Source organism: Bactrocera dorsalis, chromosome 6 (assembly GCF_023373825.1).
Source record: "Bactrocera dorsalis isolate Fly_Bdor chromosome 6, ASM2337382v1, whole genome shotgun sequence".
Classification (NCBI taxonomy): Eukaryota; Metazoa; Arthropoda; class Insecta; order Diptera; family Tephritidae; genus Bactrocera; species Bactrocera dorsalis.
Genome location: NC_064308.1, coordinates 29,106,896 through 29,127,815, shown reverse-complemented (window position 1 = coordinate 29,127,815; position 20,920 = coordinate 29,106,896). Strand labels below are relative to the sequence as shown.

At 38.1% G+C, this 20,920-nt stretch overlaps 2 protein-coding genes across 16 annotated transcripts in view; one reads left to right on the top strand and one right to left on the bottom strand.

Moving 5' to 3' along the window:
- Positions 1-20,920, top strand: part of LOC125779273 (uncharacterized) — an 854,525-nt gene that overhangs the window by 127,099 nt on the left and 706,506 nt on the right. The gene's annotated exons all lie outside the window — the stretch shown is intronic.
- Positions 1-20,920, bottom strand: part of LOC105224703 (uncharacterized) — an 88,777-nt gene that overhangs the window by 25,401 nt on the left and 42,456 nt on the right. For all 13 annotated transcript variants that reach the window (XR_007423218.1, XR_007423217.1, XM_049460103.1 and 10 more), the window contains 7 exons: positions 19,648-19,798; positions 17,685-17,771; positions 17,449-17,618; positions 17,017-17,370; positions 5,947-6,097; positions 5,572-5,881; positions 5,384-5,515 (listed from right to left, as the gene is read on the bottom strand). Coding sequence is in view for 11 of the 13 variants with exons in the window: in XM_049460103.1 (XP_049316060.1) it covers positions 5,384-5,515; positions 5,572-5,881; positions 5,947-6,097; positions 17,017-17,370; positions 17,449-17,618; positions 17,685-17,771; positions 19,648-19,798 (1,355 nt within the window). In the remaining 2 variants the exon portion in view is untranslated. The remainder of the gene's footprint in view (positions 1-5,383; positions 5,516-5,571; positions 5,882-5,946; positions 6,098-17,016; positions 17,371-17,448; positions 17,619-17,684; positions 17,772-19,647; positions 19,799-20,920) is intronic.

The following is a 20,920-nucleotide window of genomic DNA, read 5'->3' as shown; positions in this document are numbered from 1 at the left end:
CGTCATCGAAAAATATTTGAAGTATTTGTACACAATACATTGTAAATTAAATATTATAATATGAACTTAAGGCACGTCCATAAGGTTATAAAACCTACATGCATATAAAAAACAGAGGAAACGGATTTTAAAATACGCAAAAACGTACGATTTCACCAAAGAAATAAACCTCTTCACAAATAAAAAAAACACAATTCCATAAAAGAACTCAATTTTGATCGTTCAGTTTGTATGGTAGCTATGTATATGCTTTAGTGATCCGAAATGGCCAGATGCCACAAATGTACCCATTTTTGGGAAAAAAACTTGTGCACAATTTCAGATCGATATCTCAAACGCTAAAAAACGAGTCCGCGCCTGTCTGTGTATACAGAATAAATCTTGTTCATGGTATAATTACAACATTTTAAGGTTTAAGAAAGTGCAAATGCTAAGGTCAGTTAAAGCAAGGAAATTGCTCAACGTTTTTTTTTTTTTTAATTTGAACAGCGACAATACTCTCTGAAAGCAAAACCCATTCACTACTTATTAACCTTAAATATCACTTAAAAATAGTAACCACGTAGAATGGTAATTAAAAGAGCATCGTCGCTTATTTGTTTCACCTGAGTGTGATGAGTGAAAAACAACATGCTTTGAGTCACTTGCTTTTGATTAGGGTTAACGTGCTTCGGTGGAATCTGATTTTAATAGCTAATAGCTGTGGTATATACAAGTACAGCCCATCAACTAATTTGATTATATTATAGTATTGGGGGAAAATAAATGATAGTCAAGTCTTGTTCTGTGAGAACTATTTCATTCTACAAGAAGTGTTTCATTCTACGAGAACTATTTTTATTTATTTTATTTATATTCAATTTTAAGAACTATCTTCACCCTTAAATGCATGGTTTTTCCTTTTTAAATACCAAGTGTGTATTTGTAAGTGGCGCGCCAAGCTGTCAAATTATTAAAATTAAAAAGTGAAATGTCATATCATGAAAGTTTGCGTTCAAAAACAAACACATATATTTTTAGCACCTAATAAAAGTAAAAAGTACTGTGTTTGAGTTACCGTTTAGAAATTATGTAAGGAAGAAAACACTGATGTATACATACATCATCATGCATTTAAGGGTTAACTATCTTAATATATGTATGTGTATGTGTGTATGTTCATATGTTGACTATTGTTTGAACCTATGTTGTGTGACCTCGGATTTGTTTTAATGTGAGTACATTTATAAACAGTTGCTAAAATGTATTCTAAGAACCCATGGGTTATCATGTGCAAACATCTTATCCTTAGTAATGTTTGTGTTATTGTCTGTTGAATGCTACGTTATTGTTTTGCATGACAATGCATTTTAAGTATGTTTGTTTATGTAAGTTATTATATTGCGCTCGAATGCAGCATTGCAACAACACAGCTTAGCGTATGTCATCACCACGCAACCTTTCGACAGTGGCGCTTAGCAACATCAACACCTCGCGCATATGTTTTCTGAGCTGTCCAACAACAGAACAGTCCGGCGCTTAAGAACACTGCGCAGGCAATTAACCTTGCCCATGTGTTTGCCTAGCAACAACGCAACGACGCAGGATAGCGCATAATTCTATCACCACCCAGCAACAGCTCTACCTTGTGCTTGGGTTAGCCAAGCAGCCCGCCAACAGCCCAACTCGGCGCCTAACAACAGCTTCACCATGCGCTTGGGTTAGTTAGGTAACCCAGCAACAGTAAAGAGCATAAGATCCCTGCGCGCAACAATAACAACAACACCTGAAAATCATTGGACGAGAGGGTATTTAAGGCTGCGCTGTTAGCATAGCAGGACAGTTCTTAGAGACAACGCATTAGTTATAACTGAAAAATTAATTAATAAAGTTTATAAAACCTAACTCGCTTAAAAATCATTGGACGAGAGGGTATTTAAGGCTGCGCTGTTAGCATAGCAGGACAGTTCTTGGAGACAACGCATTAGTTATAACTGAAAAATTAATTAATAAAGTTTATAAAACCTAACTCGCTTAACTGGCGCCCAACGTGGGGCCCAGTTAAGCGAAAATCATTGGACGAGAGGGTATTTAAGGCTGCGCTGTTAGCATAGCAGGACAGTTCTTGGAGACAACGCATTAGTTATAACTGAAAAATTAATTAATAAAGTTTATAAAACCTAACTCGCTTAACTGGCGCCCAACGTGGCGTCCAATGATTTTCAGGTGTTGTTATTATTGTTGCGCGCAGTGATCTTATGCTCTTTACTGTTGCTGGGTTACCTAACTAACCCAAGCGCATGGTGAAGCTGTTGTTAGGCGCCGAGTTGGGCTGTTGGCGGGCTGCTTGGCTAACCCAAGCACAAGGTAGAGCTGTTGCTGGGTGGTGATAGAATTATGAGCTATCCTGCGTCGTTGCGTTGTTGCTAGGCAAACACATGGGCAAGGTTAATTGCCTGCGCAGTGTTCTTAAGCGCCGGACTGTTCCGTTGTTGGACAGCTTAGAAAACATATGCGCGAGGTGTTGATGTTGCTAAGCGCCACTGTCGAAAGGTTGCGTGGTGATGACATACGCTAAGCTGTGTTGTTGCAATGCTGCATTCGAGCGCAATATAATAACTTGTATTTGCTTTGTACTGCCTCAGCATTGGCGAAGATAAGCCTGTTCAATATAAGTATTTGAACAGTTAAGGTATGAATTTAAAGAGTTGACGGCAGTTTTCATTAATTTATTCAGATTACAAAGCTTCGATCATAATTTTTACTCTCGTAACATGTAGCAACAAAGTATAAAAGATTTGCTCACCTAACAGTTGTTTGTATCACCTAAAAATAATCAAGATAAATATAGGGTTATATATAAATGATCAGGATGACGAGACCGGTTTAAATCCGAATGACTGTCTGTCCATCCTTTCGTCCATCAAGCTGCAATATTTAGACCACCAGGAAATGGCGAAAGTGGGGCTGGTCCCGTCTTCCGATAGGTTTAATGTATATATCACCTAAACTACTAAAGCCAAATCAACAAAAATTGCACAAAATAAATAAAGGGTGATTTTTTTGAGGTTAGGATTTTCATGCATTAGTATTTGACAGATCACGTGGGATTTCAGACATGGTGTCAAAGAGAAAGATGCTCAGTATGCTTTGACATTTCATCATGAATAGACTTACTAACGAGCAACGCTTGCAAATCATTGAATTTTATTACCAAAATCAGTGTTCGGTTCGAAAATTTTTTATCGACAAATTTTGTTCAGCGATGAGGCTCATTTCTGGTTGAATGGCTACGTAAATAAGCAAAATTGCCGCATTTGGGGTGAAGAGCAACCAGAAGCCGTTCAAGAACTGCCCATGCATCCCGAAAAATGCACTGTTTGGTGTGGTTTGTACGCTGGTGGAATCATTGGACCGTATTTTTTCAAAGATGCTGTTGGACGCAACGTTACGGTGAATGGCGATCGCTATCGTTCGATGCTAACAAACTTTTTGTTGCCAAAAATGGAAGAACTGAACTTGGTTGACATGTGGTTTCAACAAGATGGCGCTACATGCCACACAGCTCGCGATTCTATGGCCATTTTGAGGGAAAACTTCGGACAACAATTCATCTCAAGAAATGGACCCGTAAGTTGGCCACCAAGATCATGCGATTTAACGCCTTTAGACTATTTTTTGTGGGGCTACGTCAAGTCTAAAGTCTACAGAAATAAGCCAGCAACTATTCCAGCTTTGGAAGACAACATTTCCGAAGAAATTCGGGCTATTCCGGCCGAAATGCTCGAAAAAGTTGCCCAAAATTGGACTTTCCGAATGGACCACCTAAGACGCAGCCGCGGTCAACATTTAAATGAAATTATCTTCAAAAAGTAAATGTCATGAACCAATCTAACGTTTCAAATAAAGAACCGATGAGATTTTGCAAATTTTATGCGTTTTTTTTTTAAAAAAAGTTATCAAGCTCTTAAAAAATCACCCTATACATACGAGTATATTTATTATTCCCTCCAACAGTTTGAAAACGGATGAAATGGGATTATAACCACGCCAACTCATCAAATCTCAATTTTGTTAAAAATTACCAAAATTCCGATAAATCAATAAATAAATGCATCAGCATTAAATTTTATACCGTAAAAGAGGGCTTTATAGGAGGCGCTGGCCAAATCGGACTTTAACTGTATCATAACCAACCATTAAGTGATATCACATATCTCAGGATCTAATCCCCCAATTTCACCTAAATTCAGCACATAACATTATACTGATATTCCCATATTATGAAAAGGTTCGAAAACGGACTATTTCTGATTCTTGCACTTTCTAATATAAAGTACAAATACAGCACCAGATGGTATATTTTACTATAAAATTAATTTGCTCAAATGCTATGGCACCATATGTTTAAAAAAGTCAACATCGGACTACAAATGTTAAAGGTCCCAGATACCGAGTACGTGGACGCCAGTGCCTATTGCTAAATGTTTACCTTTATAACGCATATATGAGTCAATATATGAGTTATCTTAATGAAACTGAGAAGACATGTTTTTCTAAAAACAGCGTATCTTTATTTAATACCTTTCATGGATAAAATCGGAACAACATTACCCCTAGTTTCCATATACCGAATAAAATTATTTTCAACTTCCGGTTGCCTTTATTCCGCATACATATATCGGTATTAGAATATCTTAGCAAATTAACAACAAAACTATGATAAAGGATCTTTATAGCTTTATGCCGAAAACTTTCGTAATTTATGAACAAATTACCCCAGATGACATATACGACTATTATGTATAAAATTTATCAGTCTTTTGGCAGTCTCTGTACCGAATGCGTCAGTCAGTGAGAGAGTAATCTCATAAAATTGCATGGAAATATATTGCTGTACTTGTGGTATTACAACCAGGCCTTCTCGTAGCCGAAGTACACCATTTGTGGTAGCCAATATTTGTGAAATTTCAAAATTTTGAAATGAATAGCATGAAATTGGTCAAGACCGTGGTCTAAACTTCTCATCTCTATTATAATTGCTCCCGTTTCAATGCTTAATTTTTTCCTCACATACTGATTATCTTAAATTTAGTCTCTTTAGTTGAATTTATATCACATGTATCCCATTTGAGTTTACTATGTTGATTTGAATACCAATATCCCGTACATTAAGCAAAATATAGTAATGATCCTGAGTGAGCCGACGACCTATAACATAAGATGATAAGATGTCATACAGGATTAAAAAGTTCTTTCGCAACATTTTTTGAAATAAACGTTTGCAAACACCTAGCATTATGCCAATAAAGTACACTGCTGTGTTCTGTGCTTACCATATTGCTGGATAAATAACCTTAACTCAAATATATAGTTGCGAATCTTTCTTGTTCAAGTGTTTTACCTTATACTCTGTATGCGTTGCTCGCATATACTATAAAGCTTCTCCGGACACGCGTCCAGCATATGGGAGTATACAATGTCAATTAGTTCGGCCGGCACCTTGAAGATTTCTTCATAATGATCAATCATAATTCTAAAAGCATATTTTATAGTTTCATTGCTAGGTAAATTTTCTAAGTAAAAGCCTACCTTACTACATTTATAGCATCATTCATAGACTCCTGTTCAATGCTGTTTCCACACGTTACTACATCTGACGAAGAGGTGTTTGATAAATTTATACGAAGAATATTAGGTGCAAAAACAGTTGCTAGATTGTTGCTATCCATTTTGTTACCACAGACTTGTACATTACCATCGTGACCAATAACGTCGTCGGAGCATGACGCAACCCTTGCTAAAAACTTAGTTAAGACATAGAGGGTATCACGATGAGCCGCTGGAAGCAGTTTGACTAAATGGGATATTGCTTCTAACTGTAAGCGACGGTTACGAATTCCTATATGTATAAAATAAGATTAATAACTGAAGCATACTATAAATGCAACGCAGATTGTAAATTACTTTGAGTTTCTAAAAATGCTTTATACAGACCGCTGCACAACAACGGCTCTGGGAGATCCCGCAAGAATTCCTTTATCAACGTTGCAACATCGTGAGGACAAGTTTCCTCACGAATGTCAGTGACAGTATTCTTGTCAAAGTCCTCACGCATCTAAAATGTTACCAAAATACAAAAGTATTTTAAAATTTATTATGGAACAAAATTGTACTTAATCTAGCTTACTAAAATACCGTACATGAATTTTCAAAGTTTACTTAATTCATTTAAAGCTATGCTAAAGAGAATACGATTTTTGTGTCTGAATTTCTAATGGAATGCCTCCTTTGTGTGAATGATAACGAAAAAATTATTATTTTTTGTGCAGAATATAGATTTTTTTCCTTGTAAGTAACATTAATTACTTATTTTAATAATTATTATAACGTACTTATTAAAATACTAGAGGACCCGTCCCTGCTTTACTGCGGCTGAAACATAGACGGTACTACTAATATCATCTATATGATTTCTAGTCAGCCCTTACCTTTAAAAGATACATATACAAATTTGACAATTGGGGAAGTATTAGTAATACATTAGAATACACGAACAATAAAGAATCATTCAAAACTTAAATAATTTAATTTTTATTTCCTAAGAAGGGATTTAATAAAATTTAAACCTGCTTATTTGTTTCATCTAACGCAAACAAAACAGAGTTCGCCGGGTCTTTTATAAATATATATATATTTTTTTATTGTAATTGTTTTTTAACAATAAAATATTCAAATGATTCTTACAAACATGAATATTAAACAAATACTTATGATTTGAAATATAATTTTTGTATTTATGAATTGTATTGAATTTTAACATAAAGAGATAAAATGTATCCTATGTCCTTACCCTGGTTCTAAGATACCTCCCACTTACCTAAAATTAATCGAGATAGACCACGCCCATGGACGATGCCACGCCCACAAATCGCCATTAACCTATGACGTGCCATAACTAAGCACTAAATGGAGATATAAAACTCATATTTGGCACAAATTTTGTAAAAGTGGGCGCAGCCCCGCCCTATAGTGAGAAAATGGACGAAATCGGATGAAAACCCCGTTCACTCCCCATATAACGATACTGTTCAAAACTACTAAAAGCGCGATAAATCACTAACTAAATGCACCAGAGACGCAAAAATTTTCTGCCGGGATAGTATGACAAGGCTTTATAGGACTCGGGGTAAAAGTTGGATGATGGGCGTTGCAGCGCGTACTTTTTGGTAAAATCCCACATCTCGTGACCCGACTGACCGATTTCGAAAAAATTTGGTATGTGGTATTTTTATATCTCTATGACACACAGTGGGCGATTGGGCCTCGTTAGCGGCATTTAATTAATAACTTCTAAACGAAAAAAGATATCTTCAGACGGTTTTTTTTCAAAGCTCAGAAAAAAGTCATAGAATTTTTTAAGAAAAAAAAATTTGTTTAAATTTATTTTTTTTAATTTTTAAATTTTTTTTTATTTTTTTTTTAATTTCAAAATTTTTTTTACCTTCAATAAACAAATTTTATAAATCAAAATTATCTTCGGAATCAGAATCAGGCATATCTAGATGCTTCATTAAAAGCAAGCTCTTAACATCATCGTCCATAATAATATTTTTTGCAGTCGAAATTGAAGACCCATTTGGCAATGAAGATATCAAAGGGTCAGACGAAACTAATAAAGCATTTATGATATCTTCCATTGTATTTTTCCTGAAATTTTTTCTTGTATTGCTCTCGCGTATGTTTCGATAGTCCTTGTTCCTGGGCGGAAGGGAAAAATGGTTTATTATATCTGCTCCATGAATTAAAATTCTGTGAACAGACGATGGCATGAAAAACCAGGAGTACGCTTTAACAAAAATTTCGGCAGTTTCCAATGCGTAAGATCCGAATGCGTCCGAATTTATGTCATATCCACAAGCCAATGCTCGTAAGATTACGCTATATCGATATATTAAATCATAGCTTACTCCTGTTATACGAGCAGCCAAATTTGGTTGTTGGAAAAACCTCCTTGCAGTGTTTCCGTTGTACGTGCCATACCAGCTATTGGTATATCCACCAACAAATGCATTTCTTCCCTTAGCTTCTGCTGAATACTTCTTTTATTTTGTTCAACGACATCCTTGTCAGCACCATGAGCTTGCCACTTTTATATTGGTATTCTATATGCAATGTGCAAAACACACTCGAAAAACCTAATCCATGCGTGGAGACTTGATAAGCCAAATTCAATTAGGTTTGCATTAATAGGAAAGCTTTTCACCAAATTTAGATCGTTCATATTTTTGGGAGTCGCGCTACAGATTCCGCACGTTTGCGAAGCTGATTCCGATATGACACTGAACGTTTTGCCATCAAGCATGGTCATATGAAATTGGTGATCAATTCTTCAGGTACTCACAAATGTTTGAAAAATATTTAATATTTGGCTCTTAATGTTTTGAATTTCTTTGCGAGACAAGTCTGCCGATTCTTTCTCGCAAAGTAATTTAATTGGTCGACAATATTGGGTAGAAGAAGGCCGATTGTTTTTCCATAAAACTGTCGATCCTTTCTGCACTATCAATGGTACCATACAAATTGAAAATAAATATTGATCTATCATCTCTCCATCGAAGTCATTAAATTTTTGCCTGTAAGTAGAATGACCGCTGCTGTCATCACAACCCCATTTGTAGGTAGCAGTTAATTGGGTGTTATTGTTATTTTCAATATGGTTTTGAAAGCTTTTTGGGTGTGCTTCAATAATCCTAGCAATCGTATGGTCTACTAAGCTTTTTAATGGTACTTCAGCGAAATGATCAGTGACCGTGATGACACTAGGATAGCATTTTTTTTTTTCACACATCGCAGTTTGTCGTAGCATGGATATATATCGGCGTTTTGCCCTTTAGTGGCTCTCTTTGACAAATTCCATGTGTACTTGGTATGTCCAACATCTACAAATAGCGCCAGTGCTTTTTCATCAGAAAGTTTTGTCGGTAGACGCTGAGGGGTACTCATTGTTTTCAAAATCTTGCCGCTAAACTCTTCGTCGACGTTTAGCATTGACACCACCTGTGAAGCACTACGTTTTCCACCTTTATACAAGCTGCAGCTTGCAGCTACCAACAATGCTTCTGATGGCACATCTTCAGTAAGGCCTGACAATTTCTTAACTTGCGTTTTTTTGCAATACTCCGAAATATCTTTTTGTGGACGTCCAATAATTTCGGAAGATGATCTTTCAATCAATACTAACGGCGTATCTAACCATTCCTGGTTTTTGTTTTCAAAAAAAACCTTATTTCTTCTACAGTTTTTCCACTTTTCTACAAGCTTACTAGTAAAATTTCGCAGCTTTTTGCCAATCTCGTACTGCTCCTCCTGAGTATATTTAAGGTTTTTGAGAACAGTACCAAATACAAAGTTTTCCATGGTGAGAAACTTCTTGGTTGGGATCGCTTCTTCATGCCATACTAAAAAAAGTACCCGTTTTGCTACCGACATTATCCCTAAAAAGTGCCATGATTTAAAGGTTAGCAGGTAATAGCAGTTCATATTACACATTTTGGACGCACAATGACTCATGCTTCCAGCTAAAAAAAGAGTTAGACCTAATCCGTGCGAATGTTGTAACTTCTACTCCACGAACGACAGGTGCACGCTAGTGCGGGTTAGTTGTTAATACACTTAATTACCACTACGTTTTATGAACAACACATTTACAGACCGGTCACAAACACTGATTTTTTATGTAATACATACCTTGAAGTTAATAAAAAGCCACACTTTTAATAAAACAAGTAAAAATTGTAAATTTCCAAGGAGCTCGAAATCAATGCGCACAACAAAGAAAAAATATTGTAAAGCACTTGCTAAAACATATTTTGTGTTTGACAGCTCACAGCTGATGATCAGCTGATCATAAGCTTATAAAAAACCGCCAAAAATCTAATCAAAGCATCTGTTATCGATTTGTGAAAAAAAATTAACGCTTTTTCAAATTTGAAAATTTGAATTAAATTCCGCTAGCGAGGCCCAATCGCCCACTGTGTGACACGTTGTAAAAATGAGCGAAATCGGACAATAACCACGCTTACTTCCCATATAGCACAATTTTAAATTCCACTTTGATTCTTTTACCTTATTACAAATCAGGAAGAAATTCATATAACGGGATTAAACTTTGCCCGAATAATGCCTTGTATGCCACCTTATGATCGAAAATTGTTCAAATCCAACAAAAACTGTTCAAACCCCTAGGTACCGAATATTTCGATCCCGGTACATATAGTTGATTTTTGATCGGAAATATGGGTCAATTGTGAGTTATATACTTGAAATTTAGGGATAGTACTTCTCTGACAATGATATGTCTGTATGTTAAAAATGGTTTGAATCAGGTCAATACTTCCCTGAACCCTCATATACCTAATATAAAGATTTTCGAACTTCCGGATGACTTTATACTGCATATATCGGTCAATATTTGAGTTATCTCAATGAAAATTACAGAGCATGTTTTACTCATATCAGTATATCTTTGTGCCTATACTAGATACATTTGAGCGTAAAACTTGACTTACCCTCTAATTCTTATAAGGATTTTCGAACATCAGGCTGACTTTACTCTATATGAGTAGTTTTTTAGTATGTTCTTGTATGTGCTCGATACTACCCCAACTGCCATATATTACTTATAATGGTTTTCGTTTTTCCAACGAACCTTACATATGTGTATGTCAGTATAGGAGTTATATATAGCATATGTACAGATATATAAAATTGTTTGGATTTCGATCCTCAGGTTGACGTTTTACACCATAAAGTATTTCCCTGGCTTTCATTATTGTAAGTTGCAAGAGTAAAATATGTCGGTTCCACCCGACCTTACTTGTTTTATTTATGAATTGTATTGAATTTTAACATAAAGAGACAAAAAGTATCCTTTGTCCTTAGCCTGGTTCTAAGCTACCTCCTCACCAATTTTCAGCCAAATCGGTTCAGCCGTTCGTGAGTTATAAATGGTGTAACTAACACGACTTTCTTTTATGCAAGTATATGCAGATGTTTCTGGGCTTTTAAGTTTAAAATTCAAAAATCTCAAGTTTATTTAAAGTCCAAAATGGATAAAATCGATCCGTAGGAGAAAATTGTGGCCCCTTTATATTTACATACACTATTTTGAAATCCACCTCTTCACCTATAAAACAATCTAAATTTACCAATATTAATAACACCCAAAGGACAATTAGATCTTATATTGCTGAAAGAATTAAAATGTTAAAATTCTCTGGGTATGTGACATATCTCGGCAAGGTTAACGGTGAATATTTCGGTTAGCCAACTGATAATATAATATAAACACTAAACGTACTTTCAACGTGAATAATGAGACATCTTAATCTTCTTTTTCATTAGCTTCATTAAGGTCTAAATGAGAACCGTTCTAGTCCAACTATCAACTCTAACGTTAAAGAGTTTGCTTCTCAAGGCCGAGGTTACTCCAGTTGTACATCACAAGGCAATACTGGTCGCAATGCACTTGTTCTCTCTAACGGATGCGTGAGATCTTCTATTGTCCACCCGTGGGTCTCGAATTCCAAAGCGAATTACATGCTTATGCAGTTAGTGGTTTCATTATATTGTTGCTGGAGAAAATTATTTGAGCTGCAGAACTTAATCGAACAGGTACAATATTTTAACAAGGCGACTGCTTATCGTGCGACTTCTTCAATCTGCTGCTGGAGAAAATAATTCGAGCTGCAGAACTTAATTGAGCATGTACAATCTTTTATAAGAGTGTACAAATGCTGGTGTATGCTGATGATATTAAAATTATTGGCCTCAACACCCGTATCGTTAGTTCTGCTTTATCCAGACTGGACAAGGAAGCAAAGCAAATGAGTCTGGCACTAAACGAGGGCAAGACGAAATATCTCCTGTCATCAAACAAACAGTCATCGCAGTTGACAGTCATTACTTTGAAATCGTAGATAATTTCATCTATCTTGGAACCAGTATAAACACCAACAATAATATCAGCCTCGAAATCCAGCGCAGAATAGCTCTTGCCAACAGGTGGTACCTCAGACTGAATAGTCTAATGAGAAGTAAAGTCCTCTCTCGACGAACAAAAACAGGTGGAAAAAGACTTGGCTTCGCTTGGAGTCTTCAATTGGCGTCACGTAGCGAAAAGAAGAAACGACTGGCGTGCTGCTGTTAACTCGGCTATAATCGCGTAAGAGGTGCCTGCGCTAGTAAAGAAGAATGTTTCATTTTATTCGCTTTCTATCGCTCACGTGGACGGCTTTAATGACCTTGCGAAGAACAATTATTTCGAATGTTCTAAAGCTTTTCTCATCTCGGGTCGGCATCGTTCGCGCGATGTTCGTTAAGAAAGAGATCTGCTTCCAATTGCCTACCTATCCCAAATTAGTAGCTATTGGAAAAAATTATTCTGCGCTTTATATTCAGGCTTAGATTGTTTGTGACATTTATGCTACTTTCGAGACATGCAAAGCCTTCAACTGTATAGTTGAAAACAGCGATGTAGTTAACTACCTAAGCGTAAGACTGGACCCCAGACTAACCTTCTGGGTACAAATCATGCACGCCGCAGGTAAGGCAGCGAAGATCACCTCTCAACTGAGCCGACTAATGGCCAACATAGGAGGCCCCAGTCAAGAAAAAAGAAATCTCCTAATGTCGACGACAATCAGCGTTTTATTATACAGAGCTGAGATATGGGCAGATGCGCTTAAAAAGAAAACCGGCGTAAGGTAGCGGCCAGAGTGCACCGCACTGCAGCCCTCAGAGTCGCATCAGCCTACCGGACAGTATCCGGCGAGGAAATATTAGTTATAAGCGGAAATGCCCCAATTAACCTTCTAGCTTACGAAAAGAAAAAGCTGTGGGAGCCAAAGCTGTCATCCGGTAACAACAATAACGCAATAGAACAAATAAAGAAAGAAACAATAACAACCGAAAGTCGCAGCAGATGGACGGCCAGGCTTATAAAAGATCTGCACGCATGGACAGGTCGAAAATTCGGAGAGGTACATTTTTATACTTAGGGTTGTGCGCTGGGTTTGGGACCCGTCACGTAAAAAAAACACCCCCCATGAAAATCAACTATAAGCCTCGGATGAGAGACCCTCCTTTTGATGACGACGATGGCAAACGAAACAAGGACTACGAACTAAGGGCATGCACCTGGAATGTCCGGTCCCTTAATTGGGAAGGTGCCGCTGCCCAGCTGGTTGATGTCCTCGTGAAAATAAAGGCTGACATCACCGCAGTCCAAGAAATGCGATGGACGGGACAAGGACAGAGACGAGTAGGTCCTTGTGACATCTACTACAGTGGCCATATAAAGGAGCGCAAGTTTGGTGTTGGGTTCGTGGTGGGAGAGAGACTCCGTCGCCGAGTACTATCATTCACTCCGGAGAATGAACGTCTAGCCACAATCCGCATCAAAGCGAGGTTCTTCAACATATCGCTGATTTGCGCCCACGCCCCGACGGAGGAGAAGGACGATGAGACCAAAGATGCCTTTTATGAGTGCTTGGAGCGCACTTATGAGAGATGCCTCGCCTCGATGTCAAAATCGTGCTTGGCGACTTCAACGCCAGGGTGGGCAAAGAATGTATCTTTGGCACTACGGTCGGTAAATTCAGCCTCCACGAGGAAACATCCCCAAATGGGTTGAGGCTGATCGACTTCGCCGGGTCCCGAAATATGGTTATCTGTAGTACTAGATTCCAGCATAAGAAGATACATCAAGCTACCTGGCTGTCTCCGGATCGAAAAACCTCCAATCAGATCGATCATGTTGTGATAGACGGAAGACACGTCTCCAGTGTTTTAGATGTGCGTGCGCTCCGAGGTCCTAACATCGACTCGGACCACTATATTGTTGCAGCCAAAATTCGCACCCGCCTCTGTGCAGAAAAAAACGCACGCCAACAAACACAAGGAAGGTTCGACGTCGAGAAGCTGAAATCACAACAGACAGCCGAACGATTTTCTACTCGGCTTGCACTCCTGCTCTCTGAGAGCACTCGTCAACAACTCGGTATAAGGGAACTGTGGAACGGCATTTCAAACTCCTTAAGTGCAAAAAAAACTCCGGAAAGTGCAAAAAAACAGCTGGTACGGCGAGGAGTGCCGTGTCGCAGCGGAGAGAAAACAGGCTGCCTACCTCGCAACGTTACGATCGACCACAACACGTGCGGGATGGCATAGATACCGAGAGTTGAAGAGGGAAGCGAGACGCATTGGCAGACAGAAGAAGAAAGAGGCCGAAATGCGTGAGTACGAACAGCTCGATAAGCTGGCCGACAGGGGTAATGCTCGAAAATTCTACGAAAAGTTGCGGCGACTTACAGAAGGTTTCAAGACCGGAGCATACTCTTGTAGAACCCCCCAAGGTGATCTAGCCAACGATGCCCAGAGCATACTTAAATTATGGAGGGAACACTTTTCCAGCCTGCTGAATGGCAGTGTAAGCACAACACCAGGAGAAGGCGAACCCGATACCCCAATCGATGACGATGGAGCAGGCGTTCCATTGCCCGACCATGAAGAAGTTCGAATAGCAGTTGCCCGCCTGAAAAACAACAAAGCGGCAGGGGCCGATGGATTGCCGGCCGAGCTATTCAAACACGGAGGCGAAGAGCTGATAAGGTGCATGCATAAGCTTCTTTGCAAAATATGGTCGGACGAAAGTATGCCCAACGATTGGAATTTAAGTGTGCTATGCCCAATCCATAAAAAAGGAGACCCCACAATCTGCGCCAACTACCGTGGTATTAGCCTCCTCAACATCGCGTACAAGGTTCTATCGAGCGTATTGTGTGAAAGATTAAAGCCCACCGTCAACAAACTGATTGGACCTTATCAGTGTGGCTTCAGACCTGGTAAATCAACAACCGACCAGATATTCACCATGCGCCAAATCTTGGAAAAGACCTGTGAAAGGAGAATCGACACTCACCACCTATTCGTCGATTTCAAAGCTGCTTTCGACAGCACGAAAAGGAGCTGTCTTTATGCCGCGATGTCTGAATTTGGTATCCCCGCAAAACTAATACGGCTGTGTAAACTGACGTTGAGCAACACGAAAAGCTCCGTCAGGATCGGGAAGGACCTCTCCGAGCCGCTCGATACCAAACGAGGTTTCAGACAAGGCGACTCCCTATCGTGCGACTTTTTCAATCTGCTGCTGGAGAAATTATTCGAGCTGCAGAATTGAATCGAGCAGGTACAATCTTTTATAAGAGTGTACAGCTGCTGGCGTATGCCGATGATATTGATATCATCGGTCTCAACACCCGCGCCGTTAGTTCTGCTTTCTCTAGACTGAACAAGGAAGCAACGCAAATGGGTCTGGCAGTGAACGAGGGCAAGACGAAATATCTCCTGTCATCAAACAAATAGTCGTCGCACTCGCGACTTGGCTCCCACGTCACTGTTGACAGTCATAACTTTGAAGTTGTAGATAATTTCATCTATTTAGGAACCAGCGTTAACACCGCCAACAATGTCAGCCTGGAAATCCAACGCAGGATTACTCTTGCTAACAGGTGCTACTTCGGACTGAGTAGGCAATTGAAAAGTAAAGTCCTCTCTCGACGAACAAAAGCCAAACTCTATAAACTCGCTCATAATTCCCGTCCTGCTGTATGGTGCAGAGGCTTGGACGATGACAACAACCGATGAGTCGACGTTGCGAGTTTTCGAGAGAAAAGTTCTGCGAAAGATTTATGGTCCTTTGCGCGTTGGCCACGGCGAATATCGCATTCGATGGAACGATGAGCTGTACGAGATATACGACGACATTGACATAGTTCAGCGAATTAAAAACAGCGGCTACGCTGGCTAGGTCATGTTGTCCGGATGGATGAAAACTCTCCGGCTCTGAAAGTATTCGACGCAGTACCCGCCGCGGGAAGCAGAGGAAGAGGAAGACCTCCACTCCGTTGGAAGGACCAAGTGGAGAAGGACCTGGCTTCGCTTGGAATATCCAATTGGCGCCACGTAGCGAAGAGAAGAAACGACTGGCGCGCTATTGCTGACTCGGCTATAATTGCGTAAGCGGTGTCTACGCCAGTAAAGAAGAAGAAGAAGATTTTTACACAACCCAGCTGTTATCCGGTCACAGGTATTTCAAAAAGTACTTCCACAGAATGGGAAAAGTCGAAGAGCGACAGAAGATGACGCTGAACACACATTCTTCGAATGTGTGCGCTGGCAAGGAGAACGCACCGCCGTAGAGAACCTGGTTGGCCCAATAAACGCGGACAATTTAATCAGCGTCATGTTGGAGAGTGAAGCAAACTGGGGGATTATCAAGAAATTCGCTGCAACAAAAAGCGGAACCTGGACACAGGTGCGCAGATGTAAAATCTCTCAATGAGAAAAATGGAACGCCACCCTGAAGTAATGCAAAAGCGGTCCCAGGGTGGGCGACGGTTCCTTAGAGGGGGGTTTTTAGTGACCTGCAAGTGGCACATACCGCTGCTATGACGATAGCACCGATGATGCGGAAGGCATTTTCCACCCCCTCACCCGCAAAAAAAAAACAGTGATTTAGTTCCTAAAAACGCGGGAAATCGTTCACCACAATACTAACCTCGTTCGCTTCTACGTTGAAAAAGGCTGCGCTGACAGATCGATTTTTAAGGCCTACGAAGTCAGTATCCTCCGAGAGCTTCGTAATATTGTTCTAACATTATATTGAAGGAAAAAAGCGAGAGATTATCATTCTGTCTAAAACATTTTCTGGTATCGAACACCACGAAAAGATCCTTCTTGATTTTGACGAAGATGATCCTTGTGCTCAAAATTATTCACTGATAGAAGAAATTTTAAACTGCACAATTTGAGTTTCGTTGGAGCGCAGCATATGGGTGCTTAACTTAAAAATATAACAATTACTTTATACATATTAACCTATTAATAAATCTATGAACTACAATACTTCGATTTTGTTTGTATGTCTAAATATTGAATAATCTGAAATTATATTTTTTATGTGAACATCTATACCTGTTTTACTCGCTTCTTGGATGTGCTCACACGAAACAGTCCAACCTTGTGTAATCCGTGCTCTTCAAGATATTTTATGCAAGATGTTATGAAAGTAGGCACTTGCAAAGCATTTTGATTGGCTATTTTGCTCTGCTCCTTAAAATAAGATGGATCCTGCAGGTCTAACTCTTGACTATGACGCCTTATATCAGATTGGCTGCGTGAAATCTTCTTCTGCATTGATGACAGGTTGTCAAAATAACCGCTGCTCGATTTGGTACTGCTCGCTCGTCCACTATGACAATTGTTATCACTACTAAGCGAAGTTACCAAAGAAAATGTGCTCGAGGGCAAGCTTTCATAAGAGCGCACCTATATAAATAAGTTCAGTACTTATACCTTTAAGTGTAAAGCTTACTATTTCCATTGAGGAATATTTCTCTTCCTTACATTTTCATCCAACTTATTTGTTACCTCATTCGTACTACCACCACGAAATAGTGCTGCTAATGAGTTGCGCGAACCACGATCAGTTGATGCCTTCAAGTTGTTTCCCCGTTTCTTATCATTGATTACACACCATTCCAAGGAGTTACCAAATAAACCGGCTCCACTTTGCTCTTGCCAAAATAAAATAAAGAAAATCTTCAGAAAAAATTATTAACAAACTTAAGCAGCAGACGTACTTTGGTCCTCCTTTTTACTAACATCAAAGAAACTGGTAGTCATCGCTTTCTTCTTGGCCAGAACCCTTCGCTTCTGTGGTTTACTATCTGAATGTAATTGAAAATATTAAATGTTAAATTTTTAACTGTTTCTATCTATAATATTTGCATGAGAACTATATGTAGGTACTAAGTATTTTTTTTAGTTTTGAGTTTCGAACAATTACTCAGTGTCCAGACTTAATACGGAAATCAGAACATATAAACAAATTGTTGATGGTTCTTGAAATTAAATGAATTGGCTGAAACCCTATAAATTTTCATGGTCATAGGAAAAAAATCTACATTACAGTAAATCACATGATCGTCCATGCCATCTTCTATACATATCTCACTTCGAAAGACGTGGTCGTACACGTTATTATAACTTAAAGCTGAGCCGCTAATGCAGTATTTTTTGAATTTGGTACACAAAAACAGGAATAATTGAGTCAAAACAGCTCTAAACGACACTGCATTTAGAACCTTTGCAATGAGTACATGAAAGGGCCCAGCAGCACATTAATCTTAGTGTTCAATTTTAGAACGTATAGCTCTGCACATTGCATTCAAGAGTTATGTAAACCAGGGATAATGGGAAGCCCAACTTATTCCAGTGTGAGAGCTCCTCAAAATAAGCGTTTTTTATAACATTTTCCATTATGGCCAGATCGAACAAAATAAGAATTTTTGGGCATTTTAAATCAAAATACCCAACATTTATTACGATTGCAAATTATTATATATTGGACTTTTAATATATGGCGAAACTACTTAAATCCTTTTTTATGATTTTATGGTATATTAAAACAACTGACTTTCGATCTTTCAATACTTAATAAGGTGAATTAAGCCTGTTAGTTCTCAATTAGTAAATGTTTTTAATCAATTGTAGTAGAAAATTAATTCTATTATGCATCAAATTACAAAACGTTTCATGAAATATATTTAAATTTCGCATTTTGATTTTCATTGTTTTAAATTTTTATTACCGATCTTGAACGGCGGCAACAAATTCCTCCGTTCACATATATTTTTGGTATAATTTCAATCTGGCCGTTCCAGTCATTCCAATTGCAAAACGTCAACACCTACCCAATCCAGTCAACTGTCAAAGTTCGGTAGGTGAGCGGCTCTCACATTTCCAGTGACAGGAGAGTTGGGGACAGAGATGTCCAACTCTTCTCTCACTGGAAGTGAGAGAACAATTGCTAAACGTCAAAACCACCTAAACTTTGACATTTGACTGGATTGAGGAGGTTTTGACGTTTAGCAATTGGAAACGGGCGATGGCCAGATTGAAATCTTACCAAAAAAAATATGAAAACGGAGGGATTTGTTGCATCGTTCAAGACCACTTATAAAAAATGTTAAACAATGAAAATTAAATAAATGTATGAAATTTAAAGGTATTTGATGAAACGTTTTGTAATGTGATGCATCATAGTATTATTTTCAACGGAAATTTATTAAAACCATTTATTGATTAAGAGCTAAAAAGCTTAAATCCTTTTATTGGGTATTGAAAGTTCAAAAGTCAATTGTTCTAATATACTTTAAAAAGATTTAAATAGTTTCTCCATATAATAAATAACCACTATATAGTAGTTCTTATTCGTACTAAATGTTGGGTGTTTTAATTTAAAATGCCCAAACATTTTTATTTTGTTCGATCTGGCCAAAATGGAAAATGTTATAAAAAACGCTTATTTTGAGGCGCTCTCACACTGGAATAAGTTGGGCATCCCATTATCCCTGGTTGGGGATCTCTTTATCTGTGATGTAAACCATATAAATTCCAAAATATCACTGTTAGTTCTCACTTCAAGTATATGATATTAGTCCATCATATCAGTTGGCAAAGGCATACATTGTTTATATATTTATTTTTCAAATATATTAATTATAGCGATATAAGATTAGTGAACAGTACTTTTGTGCCTACTTAATAAGACATTAACTCCAATATTAAGTTCGCTTATCTTTTCAATCGCAACACGTTGTAAAATTTTCGCCTCAATGTCCGTCAGATTTTGCAAGCATGAATCTTGTATTACAATAAAATCACCGTTCTCTGAAGTCCAACTGCACTTTTCCTAAAAAAGAAAATATCATGAATTAGTTTCATATACGCAATTAAACCTGGTTTAAGTGTTCTTTGTTTTCATAGGAAGGATTATGCTTTGTATGACATCGGCAAAATAGGTAGACAGTTACGTCGAACTCGGTTGAGTGTCAAAACCTACCAAAATTGGTGATTTTAATTCAAATTCGGATGAATTTTCAAAATAATTTCAATAGTAAAAATATATTGGAACCGATAAATGTTTTGGGTTGAACCTTACACTATTCACAGAAACAAATAATCTGGTCGTTGATGACTGGAGAGTGTCCGACGAACTAACATTGTCAGATCATTCTGAATACTCTTAAGCATTCGTGACAAATCCAGTATGGAAACCCTAGAAGAACAGCATGTGAAAAATTTTCCAGATAACAATAAAATATCAAACTCAAGAATGAAATCAACAATGTTCAAGAATTAATTGAAGAGATGTAATAGTTACAAAAGATCTTAACTACCTCCTTCATCCAAACAACACCGTTAACGCTTCTCAAAAAGTGGGTGTCAAGGGATAAGAAAGTCGACTCTGACTTTAGTTAAGAATCGATCTCGACTTTTTTCGATATAGTTGCTTCTGTCTTGAATCGGTTAGAAGCAACTTCTACTCGATGACTGCTACTTTTTTTACAGTGCTTAATATCTGATGGTAACACAGCACTTTATAAATACCTACTCCCTGATGGGTTCATAACATTACTAGAAGACCCGTCCACGTTTTACTGTGGCGGATACACAGATAGTACTACTAATATTATACATGATTTCTATGAGTTAGATTATAACCATTAGTTAAGGAGATATAGCAGTTTTGGTGCAGCAACGTGTGTTAGTTTACAAAAAATTAATCAAAAAGCCCTTCGTGTGTTAATAAAGCATTTCTTTTTGAAGGAAAATACTGTTGAATTAGAGCTGTGCACCAGGGAAATCAACCGAGTCCAATCGACAGTCAGCCTAGTGGACTGCTTATTATGAAACGGTTCTCAAGCGTGGAAAGACAGACAATTCGACTGGGTTATTGAATCGGTCTTTTGGGATGCACGTGTTATAATATTCATCGAATGATTACTGAGCCAGTTTTAATCCATTGTACTTT